The sequence below is a fragment of the Lepisosteus oculatus genome, chromosome 28 (assembly GCF_040954835.1).
Source record: "Lepisosteus oculatus isolate fLepOcu1 chromosome 28, fLepOcu1.hap2, whole genome shotgun sequence".
NCBI lineage: Eukaryota > Metazoa > Chordata > Actinopteri > Semionotiformes > Lepisosteidae > Lepisosteus > Lepisosteus oculatus.
In genome coordinates, this window is record NC_090723.1 from 4,091,224 (window position 1) to 4,117,698 (window position 26,475).

General features: G+C 47.8%; 1 protein-coding gene across 1 annotated transcript in view; it reads right to left on the reverse strand.

Moving 5' to 3' along the window:
• Positions 1 to 139: 139 nt before the first annotated feature.
• The window catches only part of LOC102692300 (protein TANC2), a 224,997-nt gene continuing 198,661 nt past the window's right edge, over positions 140 to 26,475 (reverse strand). Inside the window, 13 exon segments of the mRNA XM_069185670.1 lie at positions 140 to 6,651; positions 6,654 to 7,027; positions 8,653 to 8,753; positions 14,011 to 14,157; positions 15,773 to 15,864; positions 18,315 to 18,344; positions 20,555 to 20,687; positions 21,263 to 21,438; positions 21,871 to 21,994; positions 22,119 to 22,252; positions 24,492 to 24,585; positions 25,253 to 25,438; positions 26,170 to 26,406. Of these exon segments, the coding sequence (XP_069041771.1) occupies positions 4,910 to 6,651; positions 6,654 to 7,027; positions 8,653 to 8,753; positions 14,011 to 14,157; positions 15,773 to 15,864; positions 18,315 to 18,344; positions 20,555 to 20,687; positions 21,263 to 21,438; positions 21,871 to 21,994; positions 22,119 to 22,252; positions 24,492 to 24,585; positions 25,253 to 25,438; positions 26,170 to 26,406 (3,570 nt within the window). The 3' untranslated portion in view covers positions 140 to 4,909.

Here is a 26,475-nt window from a genome sequence, read left to right on the forward strand (position 1 = left end):
TGTTTGAATGCATTTACCAGTGATATCAGCTGAGCTGAACATCACTGCTTCTGAGAAACATTCTGACACACCAGGGCATCTGCAATGCAATCTGCCTATTTCTTTTAAAAAGGGGAAAAGTAACGAGCCAACCACAGACCAGTTTTCTGTCTTTGTTTTTTTCTTTGAAGTGGTAACCATTTATAAATAAGTACATTATTCTTCATACATACAGTGGATTGTACAGATTACAATCTTTCCGTAAGATAAAAACGCATTCTTTTTGAGTTTTTTTTTTAAACTTTATCACAGCGATCTGACAGCTCACATGTACAGACAATAGAACTCTGCTCAGCAAGCAAATACATTAAAATAAAATCATAAAAAACAAACTCTTACTTCTGATCTCCTCTTGTGGAACAGGAGAGAAAAGAGAGGGTGGGTGACTGTTAGCGACACCAGCTCCCTCGCCTCTTCCCCACTTCAATACAATATTCATATCGATATCACAAACCGCATCAGGAAATATTTATATATATACGTGTGAATCAGAGAGGAAAAAAAAGAACAAAACATGCATCAGATTATGTACAGCAAAAATCCTTTACATCAGAGATCTAGAAAAAAAGTCTTATTGTTCATTTTTAAAATTTTATTTAATTACATTGCAGAATAGAGCAGTTTCCGAGAACCTCTCCGCCCCGGCAATTTTCATTCAAAAGATAAAATCGATGCATCACCTGCTCTAGCTGTGTCCTCTGCACTGGAATTTATCTGAAGTAGGAACAGGTGTCCAGGGCCTTCAGGGTACAAGCCAGAAGATAACCTCTGGAACTAGCGTCACCTAGATAATCATCTGACATCTCCTCAGCCTTCCTGCATAGCTTTTGTAGTAGGGCTTCTCTTTCCCTGACCTTTAAAAAACAAGCACAAACACAGCTAAGCACCATCTACATCCCCAGATCACAGGACACCAGAATCACTGTGATAGGCCAACAAGGGCTGCACTGTCCCCCAACATTCTTACTACTACGGGCACTGAGTCGCCCACAGAAAACAACCACTGGAATTGATTAGAGGCTCATGTGCAGGATAATGTAGGATAAAATGCTTTACCAATTCAAGGACGGATGAACCTATAGTCAAGCAGAAATGTACTTAGCCAGTACTGAATAAATACTAACACATTTAAGCCATTAGCATGAAAGCCCACAGCAATCATCCCTTTTGTTTTTCAAAGGCACTAATGTTAAGAATGCCCTACCCAAATTCCCAGGGGGAATTCATAATCGGAGCATTTTATGGCCTGGGTTGTGGTTGAAAGCCACGTGTGTCCAAAGACAGGGCTGTTAAAATCCAAAGGGCACCAACAGAGAATGTAAATACTGGTCTTGTCTGCTAGGACTCAAGCTGCACTTTGCAACAGAGGGGAGAAGTAAATTCAGAATAAGAATAGACAGAAAACATCAAGGAAAGCTCACAGGTCCCTTTCTAATTCCCCCACCAGGAATAATAGCTGCCTTTCTGATCACCTTCATAGCTATGCAACCCTTTCATCTGCTCCAGTGGTGAGGAGGAAAGAGGTCAGGACAGGGAGACATAATACTGCAAAGACTTCATGCCCTGGGTCACAAACCCAAACCCCAAATGGACCAAGGTTCTCCTGCTTTGCCTGCACAAGCAACCATGTTTGGCAAGAGGTGCAGACCACAGACACGCTTGCCTGCTTCAATCTTAGTCTCATGCACTGCGACACCTCCTGCAAACAACATGCTGGTTTCCAAATATCAGCATTCCAGCTCATCACCTCCTTCAGAGGGTAAAGATCTCTCCACTGGAATTTTAGTCACCGAGTAACATGGGGTTACATGGTGTTGTTTTAACTTTTTAAAATAATAATCAAGGACAAGTGAATTTCTTCAATGTTTATAGCTGTAGGCTGTTAAGAGCTCCCAAAGGACAGGAGCTGGCTAATTGTTAAGAGACTTCAAGGCATCAAAGCTTTCTCCTACTCTGAAGGACCCAGTGCAAGTATTTCTTCACTGCCTTAACCCACGTGGGAGAAGAAAGACTGAGAGGAAAGTGTGGCCCCCCCATTTGATTTTTTACAAGCCGAAAACAAAGATGGATAAAAGCTGTGGACAGTCTAATGGTACTGGAACAAACCCCAGTCTGTCTAGTAAAATAAATCGTTTGTATTTAACTGCTGTCAAAACCTTTTCTTAAGGACAGCCTATAATATCTGTTAGATCTCCTTTTCATCTTAGAAAGGAGAAAATTAACTGGACAGAAAGGTAAAATTAATACAACATAACCAAAAGTCCTGCTTCATGTTTAAGCTTTATAATTTCTTATAATTAAACAGCAGACTGATCACTCTTCAGCTTTACTTTCACACCCTGAAGCAGCTGGACACCTGAACACTACCATAAACTGAAATAAACTACTGTAGCTCTGGGAGTTGTAGTTCCAAAAGACTATACAAAGAACTACAATTCCCGGTAGCCAGTGCTAAGTTCATCTTCCTGTGTGGGACTCACAAAAGGACTCTTACCTCTGTGGAGTGAAGATATTACTTTGCCCACGTTTTGGTGAAAACTGCCGGGACAAAGAGATTGACAGTAGGGGGTGAGAGGGCAGCGCTTATAGTTACAGGTGATTTGATAAAATGTCCCAATCTTTCGGCCATTATGTACAGCAGATACAATTTGTGCTATAAAGGCAATACATCTTATTTCTTAAAACTCTTTTTTGTTTTAAATTATTATGTATTTTATTTGCTTGGAAAAAATCCACCAAAGACAAGAACTGTTTGCTATTTTCTATTAATAAGAACAACTACTCACAATGAATTATCCAGTATTGTCATAAGTCAGAGAAGAATCCCCCTACACCCTCCAAAAAAAAAAACAGAATGAAAAAAATAAACAGACGACAGAACGGTAAAGTGCACCCTTATATACGAACTTCACAGGCTGTTAGTGTGGAAACCTTGTGTCGGCAATAATCATTAGAAAAGCTGAAAGAAAAGTCAAGGCAAGTAAAAACTGTGTGTTTCTGGACCCCCACTGCAGCTGCTGAAGGAAAACCTATTCACGATTCCACAGTACTGTTTGTTATCTTTAAGTGCTGGAGAGGGACATGTCCAGACTACAGTATGTACTGAGAGTCAGACTGCAATTAAGAGTTACAGCGTACAAACACACCCCTTCCAAAAAATGCACCATGTATTGACGTTTGCATAAATAAAAAAAAAACAGGGTACAACTGCAGCTCAAGCTAGATGAAGGTTAAAATGATCCAGTCAATGCCAGTAAGCAGAAGGTACTGGCACTGCGCTGAAACTCTCTGTGACAACCATACCTTAAGACCAGTGGGCACATACAGCTTGCAGGCAACATCATGAAAGCATACATCCACTGGTATTGCATACAGTATATGGCCTTATATTTCAATGTTTCCAGTTATATATGGTACAAAAAAATCACCATTCCCCTAGAACCCCTCCCACAATTATTTCAGTTTATTGGATTTCCCAGATGTTTCCTTTTGAGTTTCCATGAATGTTGTGATCCACAACTGCACCACGGTGAAAACTGTTACGTTTTTACAGACGCGATAAGAAATATGTTTCTCTTATAGATCTGTTTTCTATCTCTTCAGATTGCGTGCTGAGATCACTTCCATTTCCAACTCGCGAAAACAAAAATAAATAAGAATAATTACAATAAGTCAAAAGAACGCCAGCACACAAACTCTGTGACACGCGCACACAGTTAAAAATTCAAGTATTCAAAGGCTGCGAATGTCCCCTATTTGAAAGTGTTTTTTCCCCCCTAAAGTTTGAAGCAAGTTGCCCTTGACTTAACACAAAATGAAATACTACAAAAAATAAAAGCCAACCCCCCCCCCAGCCCAAAACAAAAACCAACCAAACCAAAAGTATATATATATAACTTAAAATTATAAATATTTTTCTCTTCTAGGTACAGGTTTGTCGTGAGTAAAATGGAAACATTACATTTACAGTATAGAACATGGCGATCTCTTTAAGAGCACACTTTTTTTTTTAAGCAGAGGAAATCAACTTCGTTCCAGGGGTGCGGCAGGAGAGGAGCCCAGGCTTCACCCTGAGGGTATCGTTACCGGGCTGACACTGGGGGGGACAGGGAACGAGAAGGGGCTTCCGATCAGTCGGGACACGCTGGAGTGTGGACGCCTCCGGGTCATCCACAGGGCCATCGGGACGCAGCCCCTCGCGTTTCTGACGCGCTTCTGAAATCGTCGTGGCGGGAGCCACCCCCCTGGGTGTGACTAGGGCCAGGGTTTCAGATCTCATCATACAGAAAAGCAGCTTCGCCCGTTGCTACAGAAATAAAAGCTCAGAAACTAACAAGAAGGTACTGCAGTGATTTACTCTACAAGATAATCGCGAGTTGAGCATCCTGGATCATGTTTTTAAAATCACCATAAAGTGTTTTTTTTTTTGTTGTTGTTTTTAAATTTTAAAAAGCGATCTTCTAGAGGATTAATACTTCGAAACGTGGTGCATGCAAAACTTGCTTGCCTTTTTTTTTAAGCCGTTCTTTGGCTTAAAATCGAATTTCGAAAAAAACGAAACCACCTACAGATTTTCACCTGCGCTGGAGTACTACGTCGGCACGGGACTACTGGAGGCTGTGGAGATCCCTAGGAACTGTGCTCGCTGCGCACGCGAGGGCGCAGATGGGCAATTAGTGCAAGACCCACACAGCATCACCTTTGTTGTGTGGGAGTCCGTGGGTGCGACTTGATTTCGTCATGCGGTTTTCAAAGTCTGTGTGCTCTGGACAGGTCTACATTCCTCCTCTGAAGAGTCCCACGCTTTGGGGATCCGAAGCCTGTCTCTGCTATCCCTTCCCTCCCCCTCCACCGCTAGCCCCTCCCACACCTACACGTTCGACTCCACGAAAGGTCTCTTTGGTTTGATAGGCGAAGTTTGCCCCTGCCTGGAGTCCCTGGAGAGCTGCCTGTACATACTGTCCTGGTAGGCCTGCGCTACGGGCAGAGTCCGCGCCACCTTGACGTCGGGGTACGTGGGCACCTGGCTCACCCTCTCCAAGATGTCCCCCCCGCCCACCCCGCCCCCCATCCGGGAGCCGTTGGCCAGCTTGGCCAGCGAGGGCGGCGGCGCGTAGTAGTCGTCGTCCAGGAGGTGGCCGTTCTGGGCGTTGTTGGTCTTGTTGTAGTAGGCGATATTGCCCAGGGAGGTGGGGGGGCTGTAAGAAGAGCCGCCCCCCCCGCCGCCCCCCTGCTGGACCAGGTTCCCGGGGGAGGTGGGGCTGGTGATGACGGTGTCCAGAGAAGACACTGCCCAAGGCCGTGACGGCTGGTGGAGGTACTGCTGAGTCCGGGCTGTCTTGTCGATGATGCCCATGAACGGGGTGGTCCGCGACCGCGTGGTCTCGGCCGCGTACACCCCCCCCGCCCGGCCGTCGCCCCCTCCCGCCCCCTGCGAAGGCGAGACGGGCGAGAGGTCGTCGCAGGCGCGCTCGTAGGAGGGCTTCAGCGGGATCTCCATCTGCTGGATGGAGGCGGAGGGCCGGAAGCCCGGGGCCAGGCTGCAGCCGGAGCCCGACGAGAGGCTGTTGCTGGAGGGGGAGAAGCGCAGGCCCACGCTCTGGGAGTGGATGAGAGGCCGGGGCGTCGGGGGGTGAGGCTTGATCTCGGAGGGGTTGGCGCTGACGGGCCGGCGCACCAGGTGGGGGATTTCCGGGGAGCCCAGCTGGCACTGGGGCATGCCGGCCGAGCGCTCCAGGTCGTGCTTGGATACGGGGTAGTAGGCCGCAGACTGGCTCCGGCTGATCTGCGGCGTTTGACCGTAGCGCACTCCGGCCGGCCCCCCTCCTCCGCCGCCGCCGCGGTAGGCAGAGGACGGCCGCTGGGGGAGCTCATCCTTCATGAGCCCCGAATCGACCCCTCCTCCCCGCCCCCCGTGCTGGCAGATGGCCCCGGCGCTCAGGCTGGCTTGCACCTGTGGCATGGGCCGGCCGTCCAGGGAAGGCTGGTACACCAGGCGGCTCTCCACGTCCACCGATCCCCCCTGGTAGCGGCTGCTGATGGGGTGCGCCATCTGGCCGTAGGCCCCGCCGCCCATCACCGCGCTGGAGTGCACCGCGGAGCTGGGCTGGTTGGTGCGCACGATCTGGGCCTTGGCTGGCTGCAGCCTCAGGCCCGGCTGCTGCTGGGAGGACTGGGAGGACTGGGAAGTCAACTGGTAGGACCTCTGGCTGCTCATCTTGGACAGCGGAGACTTGGGCCTCCCCGGGAGCTGCTCTTGCTGGTAGCGCACTGGGGATCCCGAGGGCGGCCGGTACAGGCACATGCTCTCCGCCGGGGGGCTCGCTCTGTACTGGGGCCCCCGGCGCAGGGGAGAGGGAGGGGGGCTCTGGTAGTCCTTGCCTTGACCCCCTCCTCCGCCTCCTCCACTGCCCAAGGGGGGCGGGGGACTGAAGCGGTAGGAGGGCACCTGGTGGGCCGGGGAGGTGTGGGGAGGGCTGGGACGGTAGTGGGAGTTCTGGTGCGTGGGAGACAGGGACGGCGAGGTGGACTGGTAGCTCTGTCTGGTCGGGGAGGCCATGGAAGGGGGGCTGGGGCGGAAGTCAAAGGACTGACCCAGCGGCGAGCCCCCGAGAGGTACGAAGAGTCGCGGTGGGCCGGGGACGGCGGGGGGCTCTGGATGACGGGCAGGCTGGCGGGGTTGGATCGGGGCTCGGGCGGCAGGCCGATGGACATGCCCTCCATGTCCCGGTCGAGGTAGTCCTCGTCCTCGAAGAGGTCCTGCACGGGCTCCATGTCCTCCAGCCGCGGCTCTGGGGGAGGGGGGGGCTCCTCGGCCGGGGGCGGAGGAGGGGGCGGGGAGGGGGGCTGCTCCACCTCCAGCTGCGGCTGCTGCTGGCTGACCTGCCGGCACTCCTCCTCCACGCGCAGCAGCAGCCGCTGGATCTCCCTGTTGTTGGGACACTGCTTCATGGCTTCATTCAGGTCCTCCAGGGCTGCGGGGAACTGCCTGCAGGGGGCAGCAGAGAGGGACACAGACAGAGAGAGAGAGAGAGAGAGACAGGTGGTGATGGACAGAGAGAAGGCCCAGGGGGAGGATTAAAACAGGTACAGAAATAAAAAGGGACATTGATGAAAACGGCAGAGAGAGAGAGATTGACAGAAGGAGCGGGAGAGTAGAGCAAGGGACGGCAAACAGAATCAAACGACGCAGAGTAGCAGGAGAGGACAGTGGCGTCAGAGAGAAAGCGGAGGAGACGCACGTGGCGCCGGACAGGTGTGAAAGAGGGTGAGGGGGGGGGAAGAGACAGGTGTGGGAGAGGGAGGGAGAGAGAAAGAATTGATATGTGAAAAAGAGACTAGTCAGGCAGAGGGACTATTAAACCTTAAAGGCTCCCGGTGAGGGGTTAGCGCCTCTAGATGAGCAGGGTTAAGAGTGAAGGGCTTCAGAGACCAGGTGGAGACGTGGTCTGATGTGAGCTGCTTGTACAGAATTTTGAAAAGCCAACAACCACTGGTCCCACTACACCTGACTGGGGCTCACATCTCAAAGCCTTGGGCTGCAGGGCAAAAAGTGTTCCCCAGAATTTTGCAATAGCGTCTATAAAAAGTTTAAGGAGCACATCCAGCAAGACACAAGAGAGGCTTGGGAAAGAGATAAGAAAAATAATATGAGCTCTGGAAAATTAGTTGATATTTTTCTGCAATTTTGCTCTGTTAAAAACAGCTTTGACAGGTGTGCTGCTATTTTTTAAGTGGTTCTCGAAGAAGTGTCTTTAATGTTAATCGGATATTCAAGATTCACGGGGACCCATATTTCAGTCTTGAAAATGCTCAGTATAGCAGGTTAACAATGAACATGAGAACTGTCAATGGGGGTTACTGGGATACCCTGGTATCTGTTGGGGTCCTGCAAACTAAATCTGCTTGCCAAGCTTTCATAATCCAATGTAATTGAAATGATCCTGTATTGAAATTAATTTTGTATTAGATCAGGGTTAAGTAAGATCAGCCCTTAGCTCATTTTAATTTACTGCATGTAAAGAGAAAAATAACACTGAGAATCAAAACAAAAAAATGAGGAACAGAAAGAAACAGGGAGGTTCTTGTGCCTTCATTCTGTTTTCTAGAGCAGTTAACCACTGAACATGAGAAAAAAAAAACTAATGAAAATGTCAAAGAAATGTACAATGTACGAATCAACAGTTAATGAAAAGAACATGAAGGAAAATATGCCAGATGAGTGCATCTTTCATCTTAATAGAAATGTCACTGCATTTAATTTTAGAATGCTTAAGATTTATGTCGTAAAAAAATGTTTAAAGAAGAGAGACTGTGGCAAACTTATGGTATGCTGCAAATGTATCTTGCTCATAAGTTGCTTTCAAAAGCATAATGCCTCCAATGCAAATGAATGCAAATTGATTTTGCGCTAACAGTAGCAATGTGGAATAAAAACTGAGACCAGCGACTCTGCTGCCAATGGGAGAAACTCCAGGAGGCTGGATTCTCGAAGCGCTGAGAGACACCGTTTTTCCTCCCGGCACTCTCGGGAACCGCAGTGCGGCTCCGTGGTCCCACCTGCTCTAGAAAACAGGATCCCGCTGCCTGTCTTTCTGTCCCTGTCTCCGTTACCTGCTGCTGCGCTTGGCACGGGCTCTGGCGTAATAGGCCTCGTATGATTTTGGTTTCAACTCTAGCGCCTTGGTGGCAAACTCCTCAGCCATTCCAAAGTCCTGAAAGCAACAACAGGTCCAACCGTCATGCACTGTATCAGCACTGGAAGCGCCAGGCCGGGCGGGCATCTCGCCCACGGCAGCCCCAGAGCAGTGATGAGCTGTGTGTGTGTGAGCCCCACACTGCGCGCGCGCACACACACACACACACCTACAGTACACGCACACACACAGACGCACGTTTCCCCTTGTTCGCTAAAGCAAGGTTGGTCAGCAGGCGGCTCCTCTCGCGCACTCCATTGCCTGAACTTAACGCAAGCAGCTCTTTAATCGATATATTGATCCTGCTGATCAACAGCAACACAACTAAGGAGCTGGCTGCAGCCCAGTTCTGCAATGGAGAGAGCCGTCAGGTGTGTGCGACCCACAGCAAAGGCTAATCTGGGCCTGGCTGTGCACACGTGGTGGATACTGCAAATGAAAAGAACTGGCATAGCAGGGAAAAGCAAAGCATTTCGGTACAAGTAGGCCTAGTCAGCTCAATTCCAGGGCTTTCAAACTCAAGATAATTTTCGATACATTCATCTATGTCTCTGAAATGTGAAGTATTTCCAATTCAGTTGATTAACTGAGTCACATGTTCCCTTGTGTTGCTGGCTCTGGCTGGAGGTCATCTACTTAAGAAACCCTATTGAATAACGACCCCAATATTAAACAAACCAAACATGTTTTCCAATGATTATTAATTACTGTTATTTTCAATGACTGAACATGAACAGCAGAACTGCAGGTAAACTGATTCACTGTATGGAAGGACAAAGCCCCTGTGTGGGAGTGTGGAATTCAAACTTCACTTGGGGGGTTAAAGAGTTGGTTTTCTGGGGACCCCTGCTGTCCTGGGAGGGCTGGGAAGGATGTGTGAACCGAGTGATCACTTTAGATTACAACAAAAACACCACTGTCCTCAACCCCCCAGTCTCAGATCACTGTGGGTGCCGCTAAGTGGTAAAATGCACTCCGGTTTCAGGACTTGTGTTTGTGTATTATATTGGGATAAGAGAAATTTATAGATATAAATAAGAAAAGATAAAATATAAAATATATAAAATCTTATAAAATGATATTGAAATAAAAAAAACAAAAATACATGGTATGATGCAAAACACAAAACAGTATTAGACTTAATTTATATAGATAAAAGTGGAGGCAGTCATTTGAACTCCATACAACCTCGCCAGCTGTTTACAAAACACCACTGTCCATGAACCAGAAGCACTGATATATTTGGGATATGCTGGAACAACAGGCTCATTTTTCAACATGAACTAGATGATTGTTTTTTGCATATTGGAAACCTCCTATGCGACATTTGCCAACTGTCTTATGAGGGTCAATGAGAAGTGTTCAGTGTAAAAGTTTAAAAGCTCAGCACAGAAAATGCCAATATCGCTTTCCCAGATCCCTCTGGTCCGTTCAGAGCAAACAGTAACTCCATGAGGTGGACAGGTGGTCTGTGGAGGAACACCAGGTCCCCTTGGCCAGCAGTGTCTTGGGGAAACAGAGATACTAGGTACTGCAGTGCAGTAAAGGGCTTATTAACTCCTGCCGTGAGGCACGAGCTTCAGGGATTGAGAAACTGACACCTCAGCATCACTATGAAGCTGGACATCAAGCTCTTTAACTGCTTTTGTTTTAAGTATTTCTTTCACTTTAACCAAAAAGGCTGCCATCCTCATTCAGGACAGCCTCACGGTCAGCTGGTTTTCATTCCAGCTGAGCTCTGAATGACTTGACTCAATCAAATCTGTACTGAATAACTATACGTTAGTTGCCGAGTTTAAAGAAATGGTCCCTATAAAAAAAGGGCTGTTCAGACTACTGCCCTATAAGCATTTCTCCAGACACACAGAGCTGAAATCCATCCATCCATTTTTTAATTGCTTCATCCAATACAGGGTCTTGGGGGGACAGTCTGCCCCATTAACTGTACAATATACGACAATGTACAAGCAATGGGTGCAAGGTAGGATACACTAGTATCCTGGGACACCTGTCCATCAGAGAACACAATTGTGGGAAGAAACCCACGCAAACAGGGGGAGAACATACAGACTCCACGCAGACAGCACCCCAGGAATGGAACCCAGGGCCCCAGTACTGCGAGAGGTTAGTAATGCAAACCTCTGTACCACTGCACCGCTGAAATCTATCAGCACAAACCCACACAGAAGCATGGCACACGGGACTTGAACACACGTCACAACACACACGCCAAGTCAAAGACAGCACAAGACCCACCCTGACAAGCTCGCACAAACGCAACGCCACAAGCGGTTGCGTGACGGAGCTGGCAGAAAGAGCGATGCACGGAGACAAAGACTTGCCACAGAAGCACACGGCCATATCTGCTCTCAGCCGTCCCTGCCTGAGAGTTCAGCTCTGCTCTGAAGCTCTCGCCTGTCCAACTCCCTCCCAGGAAAAAAAACACTTCTTAAACCTGTGAGAGGGTATGCCACTTGTTCTTTTTCTTATCTGGTCCTGTTTCACAATATCTAAACTTCTACAGCATGAGCTGTACAAAAATTGCAGGTACATCAACGCAACACAAAGACACAACATGTATTACTGTATATACCCACAGCACTGCTACATATACATACAGTACACATGCACAGATACCGAACTTGAGTCAAGACACTCCCATACACATAGCACTGCACATTACACTTCCCTAAGCACCGTCACTATAACCCCTGCAATGCCAAGATTTCACTTTAGCTTAAATTACATTTTACGACATTACTAAACTGGGTAAAGTGAAAAAAGAAATGTGGCGGGCACTTTTTATACTTCTATTTACTGGCTATAAAGTACCAGCAATACAGAATTGAAGAGGAAGTGACAAGTAGTCCACAAGGCTTTGAAATATTTGCATCTCAGCCCCTAAGTCTTCATCTCTGTTTCTGTCTCATGTATCTGACTGGGTGATCTTGAACTGTTGTGTTGCTGAAGGCGATATTGTGAGGGACTGAACTGCATTCTCCACTGGTTCCACCCGTTTTCAACAGGACTGAGATCTAAAGTTACTTATGGTTGGACAGAGTGATTTATCTCAGTCTTCTCCAACCAAGGATCCATCCCCTGCCACTGAGGGAGTTCAATGGTTTTGCCCTGGAGTTCCTGAAGTTTCTTGGGGAGTTAAAACTGAATTTAAAACCAAGAACAGGAGACACGTCTTTACTCTAAGGGCTGTGGGAGTATGGAGCAACCTACAGAAACAGCTGCATGAAACCCCTGTGTCAGTTAGCTACTATCAAACAGACTAGACATGCCAAATGGCCTCCTCTCTTTTGAAATTTTTGTTATGTTCTTAAAGCCAGAGGGTACATCAAACTCCTTCCGTTTGCAAGAATGAAAATAAGCTTGGGATGAAATCGTTTTAAAATGTACAGCTGTCGGCACTCAAGACAAAAAGAAGCACTTAAAAGTAAAGAGGTTTCCAAATCCAAAACCATTCATCAAAATACAGTAGCCTTTCAGCTTGTAAGTAAAAGAAACAGCTCTTCACATATTTTGAATTTGATTTTTAATAGGAAACCAATCTTGATTCCCTGTTAATCAAGTGAGAAAAACTCCAATTAATGTAATTACAAGACATTGAATTTAAGTTGGAAAAGACCTACATTTGCACATATCAATTTTCACTGGGCGTTTCAAGGTTTCGGAGGACAATTATGTCTTGATTGCCTGTTCCACATATATTGTAAGTGATCAGTAAGGGAGAAGCAGGGTAAAAAAACGACAGCACAAACACCTGTGGTGCAAAAACAAAATTGGAAGCTAATGCATCAAGTGCAAGAAGTCAGGAACTACTGAGCCAGGAAGGATCCCACAGCAGCATCTGAATCCGAAAAGGCGGAGGATCAGACACTGCCGGCCTGCTAAAACTCAAATTCAGGCTCCATCATTCCTGACCTTTCCTTTCAGCTACTGGAATCTGAGCAACAGGAGTACAGAACCCAGTAGGCACAGCCTGACAGGCTTCGCTGGATGAAGCGAGCTTCAGCGCTAGTCTCCAGATCAATATATACCCACCCTGTTCAGGGTTGATAACTGTTTAATAGCTGGCTTCCCTGGTATGAATCCTGGGGGGAATGAGGGGGCAGCTGTGCTGAGCCAGTTGCCTTCTGCACACTGTGAGCTCCGCAGCGCCTGACAGGAGAGCTAGTGGTGACTGGAGTAGAGGTGAATCTGGCGCTGATGTCACTCAAAGCCTGCAGGCGCCCATGAAGGAGCAGGAGCTTCTTTTTCTCCAAGGGCTCAATGAGCCTGGCCTACTAATGCACACCCTAGAGAGGCCCTGTTTCCTGCCCCTGACCTGCTTACAGGGTACTGCTTTGCACAGGGGCAATGTCCTGAAAATGTCCTGTAAATCTGAAGGAGTGACTAGGAACAATAAGAATCTTGAGTCTCCTTTACTTTTCCCTGTTTCATCAATATGTTGTCTTTCCTTGAGGAAAAACATGCAAACCTTACAGAGGTGCTGGCAGTGTATGAAATGTAAAAGTTTTGCATTTGCAAATAATATACATTTATTTAGGACCAGAAACTTGTATTTTTTTTATTGCACTCTAAACGTATGTGCAGTACTATCTCAGGAGTGCAGGAATACACACAGTATGCTCAAGGACACACAATATGAACAGTTTGCTAAAATCAAAACACCAGCAAAGGAATATACACAGGCCAGTTTTACTCAGTAGTTAATAAGAGCATGAACATGCTGTAAATCATTTACAGTTTCTGTATTTGGCACTATTTATAAAGAAGCAATTAACATCTGTTTAACAGTTTTAGTGAAAATTGCACATGGAGGATATAAACTATTAATGTAGTCCTCATTAATTTAGTGGTTTATTCTAATATTTTGAGCAATGATCAAACTCTTCAGCCAGTCTGCTGCACTTTGGGCTGTTGTTTGCATGAGGCTGCTTACTGTGTGTTCCTGAGCTCAGGGTGAGAAGTTTCTCCGGACGGTTTCAGCATGTTAATCTAAAATCCACGGACGGCACGAAGAAGAGGAAATGATTCCAGACCCTTTCCTGCCCTCTGCCCCTTCTGGTCCGAACCCGGACCATTTAAAAATTGTCATTATTCCAATCATTTCTGTGATGTTCACAGTGGGGTGAGTCTGAAACAGGCCTGGTCTGCCGCCATGTCCCGCCTCCCCCACCCCCACCCCCGGCGCAGGACCCAGAACCCAGAACCCAGAACCCAGAACCCAGAACCCAGAACCCAGAACCCAGAACCCACTCACGTTCATTTTCCGGCGGCAGCGGGACAGGTTGAGCAGCAGGGACACCTTGAGCTCCCGGAAGGTTTTGAGGTCCTCGCTGAAGCCCTCCCGGGGGAACTTCTTGAGGGCGTACTGGTACCTCTGCGCCGCCTCCTTCACCTTCCCCTTCTGCGGCACGCAGAGACACGCAGGTCAGCGGGCACGGGACGCAACAGGAGGGAGAAGTGACAGGGCAGGCATTGACACACTGGCACCACTGCTGCAAACCTGCACACTGAGCCCAGGGGCGGTCATTCTGGGGCTTTAAAAACCTTGTGTGCCATTTCCTTCACATACACATTACAGACATCGGCCTCCTGGCCTGCATCGGGCCCTGACTGGGATGCACACGTCACCAATTGTGCCTATTTGCTTTGTGCTTGGAGTTTTGTCAACAGTTGCATTGCCTTTACTTTCCAATTTGATTTTAACCAGCAATAATTGGATTCTATGTCGTCCATTATCTACCGATACCATCCTCTGTTTTCATTTAAGTCTGTTTTCAGACGAAAGACACGGTACGTGTAGAACTGATACTGGCCCTTTAAAAGCAGGCTAAAAGTGTGTGAGTTTATCACGCAAGTGGATATACACACTCACACACATTTAAACTTATGTACATTATTATTAAAACCCAGACATAATTAACATGTACAGACAGCTGTTCAGCATTCTTGTATATTGCTAGGCCTAAGCATGGTAAATCTTCCCACAACTGCTAGTACTAGCAGTACTAAATTTAGACCATCTGTTCTTCAAAGAGGAAGCTATAAAAAATAACTTATTTCAAGCACAGTGGGCAGCAGCTAAAACAGGATATTCTACAAAGCTCTTAAGTTATTTCCTATATTTAACAAACATAGGACGGCACTCATGCTAGTGATGAATTTTCACCAGCAGATGGGGATATTGCTATGTGCTCTAAGCAAAATACATGTAGCATCAGTTCATTATGACTCTGTTTGTTAGAAAGCCACTGGTCTAACAAACAAGAAATGTGCTGCAGTCCTACATAAATCCATCCATTTTCTAAACCATTTTGTCCAGTACAAGGTCATGGGTTAGGTGGAGCCTAACCCAGCAAGCAACGGGCACAAGGCAGGATACACCCTGGATGGGATGCCAGTCCATAGCAGGTCCTACATAAACAGTAATACTATTTCTAAGTCTATAGCCTTCTTTTTTTTTTAAACATAAATCTAGCATTCATGGTTTTAGTTTTGCCCACATCGTCTCCTTAGATACTTCCCAGTATTAGTCAGGAAGACTGAAGAGAGATGTAAGCTCTCAAGAGTGTGTGTGCTGCTCCCCACACAAACTTAATACAGGCTGGACAATGGGTATGAACAGGGGACATACTTATGAGACCTCTGTTATCATCTTCACACCCCACAGAAAACCCAATCAAGAGCACTCACAGTACCTGGACGTTACATCAGAGCCTCACTGAGGCTTGATGTGTGAAATACATCTCACTCTAGTGTACTGAATTAGCTGGAGACACATTAATGTAAAGACATCAACAGATAAACACATGATTAAAGGGGGTGTATATAGAGTTCTGTGCTATACCTTAAGACCATTAGGCACAAATCTAGCAACAATACATACAGAAAGTCAAGGGATGAAGAAATATGTGGAACAGTTCATCTGAAATCTGTTTTGAAGGCTGTCCTGTAATCACTGAAGGATGTCCTGGCCTGCTGGCAGACCGCCAGTGGGGACAAGCTGAGAGGTGTCTCACCTTGTAGAAGCTGTCGCCCTCCTCAATGAGCTTGCTCAGCAGGATGATCATGATGTCGGGCTTAGACGTGGCCATCGCCCATGTCGCGGGACCTGCGGCGTACAGGATGCATGATGGGTAAAAAAAAAAAACAAGAGAATGCAGGGTGTCTTGGAATCACGGTGAGGAGAACTTTCACAGAAAGAAAAACAAAACGAGCAAAATTAAGAAGAAAACAAGGGAAGAAGAGAGGTGCAGGGTGGGCGATTGGGGGTGCCTGCTGCAGAGGAGAATTGTTCTGGACAAAGACACCAGGGGTCTGTCTAGGTCAGCAGTGTGACAGACTCGTCTTTTATCACAAATGCGCTCCCCCTCTCGATGTGCTGTTACAGGCATCACACTAGACGCGGTCTACTCATCAGTTCACCCCCAGTCCCAACAGCTCTCGCTCGGAGTCTAAATGTGGGCACTGGGCCCCTGCCACTTCCCTCCAAGATCCCAGTCAGCATTGGAGCTACGACGGAGGAGCCCAGTGGGAGCGAGCACCGCATAGCTCTAATGCTGACGGGGATCTTGGAGGGAAGTGGCAGGGGCCCAGGCCAAGAGACTAGCCAGCCTATCAGCTGCTGGCCCACCACCTAAACAGCCGTGAGCAAGTGGCGACAGGTCAATGTGTTAAGTTCCAAAGGGAAAAGCTGGAGAGCACTGACGGCCATTTCCTGCTTTGCTAAATCTGCACCACTTTTTTCCTTCTTTTTGCATTGTGAAGACACCAGTTTTTTTCCGTACACGGTATCCCTTGATTTGCATCCCAAATGCTAATTATCTCTGCTTTTTAAGGAAAACGCTCATAACCACCAGTCAAACGTGGCAAGCCTTAGGTTTACGATTTTAGAAGGAAAATAAGGAAACATTTTAATCCTATGAGAATCTTTCTTTTTTAATGCAAGACTTGCTGGTGTGAAGCAAGCTGCTTAAGTGGAAGTGATTGCTTTTTATTGTCTGACATGCTGCACTGAGACATCTTTAATTCAGTATAAACTCAACACTATAAAAAAATTTCAACTGATCTGGTATAAATAAGAGCTGTGTACGCATTAATCCATTCGGACTCTCCTCCAGCCGCCAGGCACGAAGTAAATAAGGTTGCTTATATTCCATTTGTTACAAAAATTAAAACTCAAAAATAAAATTAGCCGAATCAATTGTAAATTGAATTGACTTTATAATTGCAAAGGCTCATACGCAATTGAATTCACAGAGAGAGCATTGCTGCTGTTCACAAACATGAGAGCTTAAAACTCCAGGATTCAAGCTATTTTCTCACACATTGCTGTCTGAGTTTCATTGTTATTTTTTCATAATTGAGCAATTATATTTCTAGTGTTTGTTATCCCAGTCAATCCCAGACTGCTTTGCATATACAGTAGCATTAAAGTGCAGCAGCCAACTCTGTGATGCTTCTGAGTCATTCTGCACCAGCAGCCTCACTGCAAAGCAGATCAAGAAGAGAAGTGAGACGTTTTTTCATCAACTGAGTTAAGGGGAGCTTTAAGTAGGCCAGGTAGTGCAGTCCAGAGTAGAAGTTAGCTGGGCCGCTGTGGTTAACACAGTCATAGGCAGTGCCCATGGATCTTTCATGACCACAAGCTGTTAGGACCTTGGTATAAAGTCTCCTGAAAAGCATGGGCACCTGTTACAGCAGGGTGTCCCTGCTCACCATGCTGAGGCGCTGGTTTGGAAGTTCTGGCCCAGTAGCACCTCTTACTGGCCAACCAGCACCCCTTACACAGCGGCCTGAATTCTGAGGGACCCTTCAAAATTGTCCCCTGGGAGGCGAGAGAAAATGGAAGTTTCTCGGAGTTGTAGGACACGTGGCAGTTGAAGTGGACACGCACACATCTGGAAGGCAAGGGTTTCTTGCTCCAGTACCCGCTGTGTCACTTCTTGATTCTGCTCCACATGTCATCTTCCCGGTCATTAGCAAGGACCTACAGTAATAGCCACTCATGTTTAGATAAGGGATTGTCTGAGTTGGTTTATCATACTTTGGTATTTCAGATGTGACCGCGGTCTTTCTTGATTCCACATATTGATGAACCTATGAATGCAGCTTATTGAACGGTCTTGTACAAAAATTAATTGTCTTGTTTTCCTCTAGGACTTCTGCAGCTGCTGCCGCAGCTGTAATACCGCTGACCAGACCCAGAGGCTGGACTGTGCTGTGTGAGTTTGCACCTCTCCCGATGATGGACTCGGGATCACGCACATACGCTTTCCAAGCCACAGGAATTGCTTTTTCGCAGGGCAGCCTGCAGCCGCAAAGCAGACAAGCAGCAGGGGAGGGGGGGACGGGGGACGGGGGGGGGGGCGGATGGGGATGAACATGTGTTGTGTTCCGGCATCCAAACACAGTTGCAGCCCTGGGCAGAAGGGGCCGCGATACCAGGGGAGCCACTATTGAGTGAGGGAATGTTTTGATGGGACCTGCCTGGAACATGACACACAGAAATAGAAAATGTCAGAGCGCCTGGCTGAGAGTGACGCTGGAGGCCTGGCTTACCTCGAGGCCGACTGGGCAGAGTCTGACAGCCTGAGCAGGAGGGTGGGCGGGACAAGGGCGGAGTGGGCGGTCCGGGGGGGGGGGGGGGGGGGGTGGGGTCAGGAGGGGGAGGCGGGGCAGAGGGCGGGGCGAGGGCGGGGCCCGTGGCGGGAATAAAACAGTGGAACAATGCAAACCAAACACAATGAAAGAGAGAAAGAGAGAGAAAAAGGAAGAGGAAGAAGGACAAAACAAAGAAAAGAAGCAGACGTGAGAAGCAGGTAGTCTTTTCTTGGGGGGAGGGTGGGGGGTGGGGGGGGTTAAAAAAAGGCAAGTGCAGCGTCAGCAAAAAGAAAAAAACCCCAACAACAACAGCAGCAGCAGCAGCAGCAACAAAGAGAACCTGCTCTGAAACAAACATGGCTGCCGGAGGGAAAAACACAGATACAGATCAACAGGGCTGCTCCTGCTCCCTCCTGATGTTGACAGTGCATTGCTGCTGTGCACAGGACACCAGAATCAACCACCCTACAGGGGCTCATTTGCATAATTGTACTGTATGGATTAAGCAAGACAAACACTTAGTCATTTTCACTATGTTCCTGACCTTGTAAAACTAATTATACATCTGAGGTGTTTTTTGTATTTAGGCAAAATAAAAAGTAGGGGTGTTCAAACACCTCACCCTCCTTTTTTCTAAAGCTAAAAAGACTCCCACCGTGTACAGTATTAACTTAAATTATTTGAGGGAGGTTTCATTTTAACAATCAATAAATGCATTCAATAACCTATTTATGAATCGACAATTACCACGAGAAAAGGAGAAACTCCTCAACCTCTGGACAAAAAAGCAATTAATCAGGGCTCAAAGCCAGCTTAAACGACCCAATGAACCTGGAAAGGAGGGTGTTTTGTCGGGGAGTGCTGTGCTGTCAGAGAGGAGCAAGCCCACAGACAAAGCAGTGTGAGGGAGTGTGGCACGCAGCAGGCCGCGGAGTCAGAGCCGCGCGGAGTGGGGGGCGCTGCCAGGCACACAGCCGGAGCGGCTCGTGGGATCGGGGGACCCTACGGGCAGCTCGGCGCTCTCCGAGAGGACGCAAGGACGTACGGACCCAAAACCCTTTCCCGGCTTTCAGTCTCTGGGTTATGGGCTGGCCCCTGGGGTCTGGGGTCACAATTCTCCGGTGTTCCCCCGGGATTCCATGAAGTAACCTACTCTGCCTTCACATGCCAACACGCCCCAGGCCCTCTCCTGAAAATCCACCGTTCTTCCAATGTTTTGGAACATCATCCTTCTAGGAACACACTGCTCTACCTGACTGCTCTCCAGTTCAGGAGTGCAGTTCTCCGGCAGGCTTTCCCGATCGTGTGACAAACCGTCATTCCCTTTCCAGTGTGTTGCTGCACTAGTCTGCAATGTTATTTACAGACTTTTAACTAAACAAAATCGGTGTATCACCAAGCAGCATGTATACATGGCCTGCAGGTGCACACTCTGCAAAGCAGCTAACGTCTTACAATCCTGGTGGAGATTTAAGAGAACGCAAGCACTCCATCTTCACAGGCACTTGTGGGTGGTACTTCTATTCATTCCACTTGCTGTGAAGTTGTCTTTGTGAAATTAGTTTTCACATCTTAAGAACACAGAGGACAATTCGACCTTAAACAATCCTTATTTTAATTAATGGAATACTTTAAACTGCTTTAGTTGCTATTGACAATCAGTCCCACACGTGAGGCAGTATTATAGCAATCGTTAATTGCTTTTTTGTATGTATTTCCATGGGAGCAGGACCGTCCCAGGACCTAGGAAAGACCCAGATTCAAGTGACAAGTGTGCACTGTGTTTCTGGAAAGTCCCACCAGTCAAACCAGGTGAATACTAGGTGCATGAGGTCCGTTCTTTGACCTGTCTTAAGTTCTGTCTTTTTTTTGGCCCATGGCAAGCCCACCCGCACGGTAAGTGAAAGCTAAATAAATCCCGTAAAATTGTTCAGTTGTGCGAGATGCAGAGCACGAGGAATAGTCAGATGTCGTGAGCTGCACAAAGATCAAAACACGTTTTTTTTTTTATTTGGCGGAAGATCTGTCATGTAATATAAGGTGCTCCTCACTGAGGAAGGAACTCAAGCGCTGAGCTACTTCTACACAGCCTGGACTGTCAGTCGGTCCCCCTGCTGGCCCTGCAGTGTTTCACCCAACCCGCCAGCCTCCCCTAAGCCCTCCTCTTCCCTGCCCCTCGGTCCACCTGTCCATCCTACCTATCTTGGCTCCTTTCTTGAGCAAGGTGACCACCACGGAGGTGTTCCTGCAGCCCACGGCCCGGTCCAGGGGCCGCATGCCGCTGTAGTCCACGTGCTCGATCATCGCGCCGTGATCCACCAGGAACTGCACCTGCAGAGGGGGGGGGGCACGGGCGACGCAGGGCCGGTTAACGGCAAAGTCAGCGGGCTGTCAGATACCGTAACTACTGCTCCTATCTCTGCTTGAGATCTCTGCAGGGGCAGGGTTGTGATAAAATCACACCGCGCCGTTTGGTTCCTAGCCAGATCACTTACGTATTTATACATGCAAAAGACATTCAACTCACCCTGCACCTCCACTGTGCAGAACCTGAACATCAAGGTCTGATAACCATAAATTAAAAAAAAAACATAGAAATGGAGCAGGTCTTGTAGGAGATGGATTTCTTTAAATGACGTTTGCACAGTGCATACAGTACAGAACTGTATGTATAAAGTTCCTTTTGAAATAATCCCCAGGTTCTCTTGGTATTTGTTGCCTCACTTTGGTGCCTATCAAGGCAAATTTTCACAAACAGCCTCAAGAATGTATTTCACGCTTCATCGTTTTCAAAACTTAACACATCTCATTTGTGACAGGACTGTGGCTGCAGCTCAGAAGGTGCTCTTTAAGGGCGAGGGAGAGCGTGCCGAGCACCGACGGCGGAGCAAGGGAGGCCCACTCACCACTTCTGCGTCTCCGTAGAAGGCGGCCAGGTCGAGTGGGGTGCGCCCGTTCTTGTCGGCGTGGTCAGTGGCTGACCCCCTCTCCACTAGGGACCGCACCACGGCCAGATGACCCTTCAGACAGGCCCAGCTAAGAGCGGTCAAACCCTCCTTGTCCATCAGAGACAGGGAGGCGCCTGCAGGGAGGGGCAAGGGGTGAGAGACACGGGGTTCAATTTCAGGGGTGACGCTCTGCTGCATTCCTGGGGGCTCCTTTGTCTTTAAAGCATGAGAGCAGTGATTACTGGGATGTATTAAGATGATTATTGGTAATATATTAAGATGAGGGTTATAGAACAGCAAAGGTCTTTTGCAAACAAATTCTTAATAAATTGACTGTGAAACGCTATTTACAATTACTGCTGGTTTAACATACAGTGCATTTAGGGACGCTGATTTAGATAGAGCTACATTATAAAGCTAATATAAAGCTAAATTTAAAGGGATGAGTCTCTCGGGGAATAAACCAGCCCTGGTCTGAAAACATTGGTTCAGTAAATGTCTGCTACTTTGAGAATCAAACTGGAGACGCTCATGTCTGTGCCTGTGGGCCGCCCGGGCCAGCTCACCCTGTGCTAGCAGAAACTCCACGGTGCCCAGGTGCCCCTCGGAGGCGGCCATCATGAGGGGCGTGCGGCCCTGCTTGTCCGCCATGTTGACGTCGGCCCCGTGAGTCAGCAGCAGGTCTACAATCTGAAACCCAGCGAGAGAGCGAGGCGCCGTGTTACTCACCCCACCCTCCGGCCCGGTGGCTGCGGCGGGTAGCGACCGGCGCGCGGTCTGGGCCCCCCCCCCACCTCCTCCCCGCCTCACCCACCTGCCAGTGCCCCTGCCGCACGGCGCTGAACAGGGGGACGATCCCGCGCCGGTTGGGCTGTGACACGGCCGCCCCCTGCTCCAGCAGGAGCCTGCTCACCTCCAGCTTCCCGCGCCCGGCTGCCGCTGTGAGCGCTGGGGAGAGGAGGACAGGGATTACAATAGTGTTGAAGCGGGAAACACCCTCAGGTGCAAAGGCACTCTTAGAGACAAGCTACAGGTTACTAATCAGAGGCCTCACACACATCCGGTTCAGTGACAGATCAGGAAGACTCTGAGGCCTGAGCTGATGAATGATCTCTACTGGAGGGCCGATTTCCTCCATTCACACCTCACTCAAGGGCCGATTCCACATGCCAGCACTTAAACTGTGTATAATTAAATTTTAAAGGAGGACCATTTGTCTCCTCACTCCCAGGAAGGGAAAAGGGAGAAGTGTGATCGTGAGAAATAGGCTCACGGCTTCACCCGTTCCATCATACTATCTGCCAAACGCAGAAATGGAAAAAAATTGCTACCCTTGTCTTCATCTCTACAAGTGGCCCTGAAGAAGGTGCAGCAAAGGCAAAAGGTTTGGGCTCAAAGCTCCTGTGAATCGAGAACTGAAAAATTCATTTTTTATATATTACTAAGAAAAACTCACAGGGAAACGTATCCTAGAAGACGTAGATCAAGGTATTCAACACTTGACAAAAACTCAAGGGATCTGTGTGGAATTGGACCTGAATAATTGAAAGAGTAGGCATCTGTGGCTGAGGCCATCTGGAAACCTGAGAGTTAGTTCCCTTTGGGCCAGGTACCTAAAGACCAGGTTTTAATGATCTAGTGTTTGAGACTAACCTACCAAGAGTAGGAGATACACTGATGTACAATGAAAAGGCAAGTTTGTTTCACATATGTAGATTACTGAGAACATATATGCCATGCTATTTACATTTAAAAGAGTGAGTTGATGATTTTAATAGTTTTATTCATGAGTTGAATAGCATTGTTAACGGGGATAAAATTCTGAAAAATCATTATTTCATTGGGTTAAAATACTGAGCCCTAGTCTTGTGATCAGGTGTCAGGTGTTTAGTAATTGACTTAAAATAGTCGAAGCGAGCTGAAATTAATGAAAGAATACAGAAAGATACAACCATGCCTTGCTTGAGTAACCACAAATGCCTGGTTGCTAATTGGATAATAGCTGCCAGGTTAAAATGAGATGGTCTTCTTCAACAATCAGCAGAGAAACGAGGAAGCTGGCTCATTAATAGACAGTCCATGTCCATGGAGGCAGAGAGTCAATATACAGTACCAGCCCAGGACTGTCACATCCATTGGATCAAACTGCATAATCATTTTCAGACTGCAGTGGTTGTAGCATAAGATACTCCACGAAAAAATAACTGGTGCATCTGCCGCATGACTGTAATTTGCAGTCCTGCATGAAAATGATCTACTGTATGTGCTCAGAGGCTGTGCAGGAGCAATGTTGGCAACTAAGATACAAAATCACCATCTGCTGTAAAGTGGCAGAGAGAGTGGCGGACTGTTTTATTCACAAATTAATTCTGCTTTGTGCCCAATAAACCTGACAGGAGACCGTGGAGACATAGCGGTGGAGTGTTTCGATAAATTATGCCAGGATAAGCTTTGAGGGGCGGAAGTCTGATGATGTGGGGAGGCCATTGCCTTTAACACAAGAATGCCTTTGGCACAGCTGGAGGGCAATTTAATGCTCAGCGATACATTAACAAAGTCCTTGAGCCAATGGTTTTTCTACTCCTACAAGCTGGAAACTGGAATGGTCAATGTGATTTTCCAGCATGTCAATGCAAGATCACGCAGTGCTAGGATTACAATGGCATGACTAAGAAGGTCTTGCTGTGGCCAGCCTTTAGTCCTAACCCAACACCTGTGAGACTGACTCGTGAATGCAGCCAACAGGATCTTTGGCAGAATATTCTGCATCCATCTATTAAGAGGCAGAACAGGTCTATACTGTACATTTATCAATGCTGCAGGATTCTGTTGTAGGAAAGTCATGCCCAACACTATCTCTGTGATGTTTTCATTTTGACAATGTGTCCTAATTTGTACTGAAAGCATACTGTGATTCTCAGATAAATATTCCCAACTACTGTATTTGTGTTTGATCATCACTATGTGTTTAAAACACTTGATTAAATCCATTAGGTCTGAACGTTGCGTTTCTTGTGCCAGGGTTCAGAAACCTATTGGTAGATTGGTGGATCGGATAGGTTTTGCAATAGAATTTAAAGATAAGGCTGAGCAGGACATTATCAGCTCTGAAGACGTAAACCTTGAGTTTCTCCCGGTGCAGTAGAGATAGTGACTGAACTCACAGAGTTATTTCAGGGTCTGTTACCTGTTTCTCCCCACAAGGTGTCGAAGCTGTTTATCTGAGCACGTTCCACCTCCTCCTCGTCCTTCTCAGGTAAGTCCAGTAGGTAGGAGACAATCTGACAGCACAGAAGAGGCAGGTGTTTTACAGGTGCTAGAGATCTGAAGGGTCTGATCGCAATCCCGGAATACGACACCCATTCATAAAAATGGAGAGTGGTAAAACCAAACCAATTACATACAGCCCACTAAGTCTTACCTCTATCACCTGTAAGGTTATGAAAATGATAACTAAACCAAATGATCATCTGTATGGCAATAGGATTCAGGGGAAATAGGATCTGAGGGAAAGTCAACAAGCAAGTAGAAGGGGTAGGTCTCGTTTAAAAGTTCCATTGAACAAACAACAGGACTAATGAATACAAATAGAGCTTTATGTATTTCATATATTTACATTTGCAGACCAAAAAAAAAAAGAGTTGGTTAATGGCTAAAAAAACGGTAAAGCTAAGGGGTGAATGCTCAAAATGGATGGACAGAATTATTGGAGTACCACAGTACCACACAAGTAGAAACTACATTTAAGACTGAGGACTTCTTTCCTCTCTGTCAATGAATCAGGAATCGGCTGACGAAAGGCTGAGATTCCGGGCACAGTTAACCAGTCAAGCAGGACAGGCCGAAGGTCAGATTGGGTGTTTCAGTGCTCCGGCTGCCCGGCTCTGGAGTGTGTTACTGCCGCTGTGCTGTGCCAAGCACTATGAGTGGCTCCAGCGGTGCACCTACCTCAGTGTAGCCCATGCTGGCAGCAGCAATGAGCGCCTGCTGGACGGCGTGGCTCTTGTTGAAGACGCCCTGCTGCTGGCCGGCCATGGTCCAGTCGCACTGGATCAGGAACTTCACCACCTCCAGGTGCCCGCGGAGCGCAGCGTGCACCAGAGCACACTGCCCGTTCTTATCCAGGTGGTCCACCTGTCCGAACACACAGCACAGGGGGCTTGGCAACACGGGAGGACAGCGCCACCCAACTCACACACAACCCATCTCTCTCTCACTTCAGAGGTGCTTTTACTCCAAACTGGAGCTTCCAGCTGTTTTAAGACTGGGCTCTCTGACAGTAACCCCGGCACCCACTCAGGAGAGAAAGAGATGTGGAGAATCTCCTTCAATACACTCTGACTGCATTCATTTTTCAACATGTTGCCTGACAGGAGAGCTTTGAGTGGCATGCTTCTGACCGACATGACCGAAAGCCCGCTGTTGCCTGGCAAGTCTCAGGGCCTGATGAACTGCCAGGAGCCGAGTCAGAATCGCTGCTTGGGGAATCCTGGTTACAGTCGACTAGTGAGCCGACTCTGGTCCAAAACCAGAGAAGTCTAGGTCATTACATGCCAAGCAGGTGGCATTAATGGACAAGCCAGATGGCATCTCCCAGTCCTTCTGTTTTCATAAGCCTAATTATGACAGAGGTCTAATCTGTTGTTCCCATGATCATCACTGTTACCCAGCTCCTATGCCCTAGCCTGTATTGTCCCGTCACACTATATACAGTACCATCATTTCCCTGCTGCCCTCTCCAGTTTGATCTCTGTCCGTCCTCTGGGACTGAGGATCATGGATGTGCCCCGATCGTGTTCGGCACTTCCCTGTGAGGCTGCCCACTTCTCACTGATTCTGAGCTCCGTGTGTGTGCTCACACCCACCTTGGCGCGCTTACGGCACAGAGCGGTGACGATGGACAGGTGCCCGGCGGCGGCCGCGTATCCCAGCGGGGTGAGGCCATTCTCGGAGGCGGTGTCCACACTGGCGCCGAACTCCAGCAGCAGCGCCACGGTGTCGGTGTAGCCCAGGTGGGCGTGCACACACAAGATGGGGGCGTTGTTCAGCACCTCCGTCCGGTAGTTCACATTGGCACCCCCCAGGATCAGCAGTCGGCTGACCTGCAAGGAAACTCGCAGTCAGCCTCCTCCTTGCCCACACACAAAATAAGGAGACGGGGAAAAAAATGT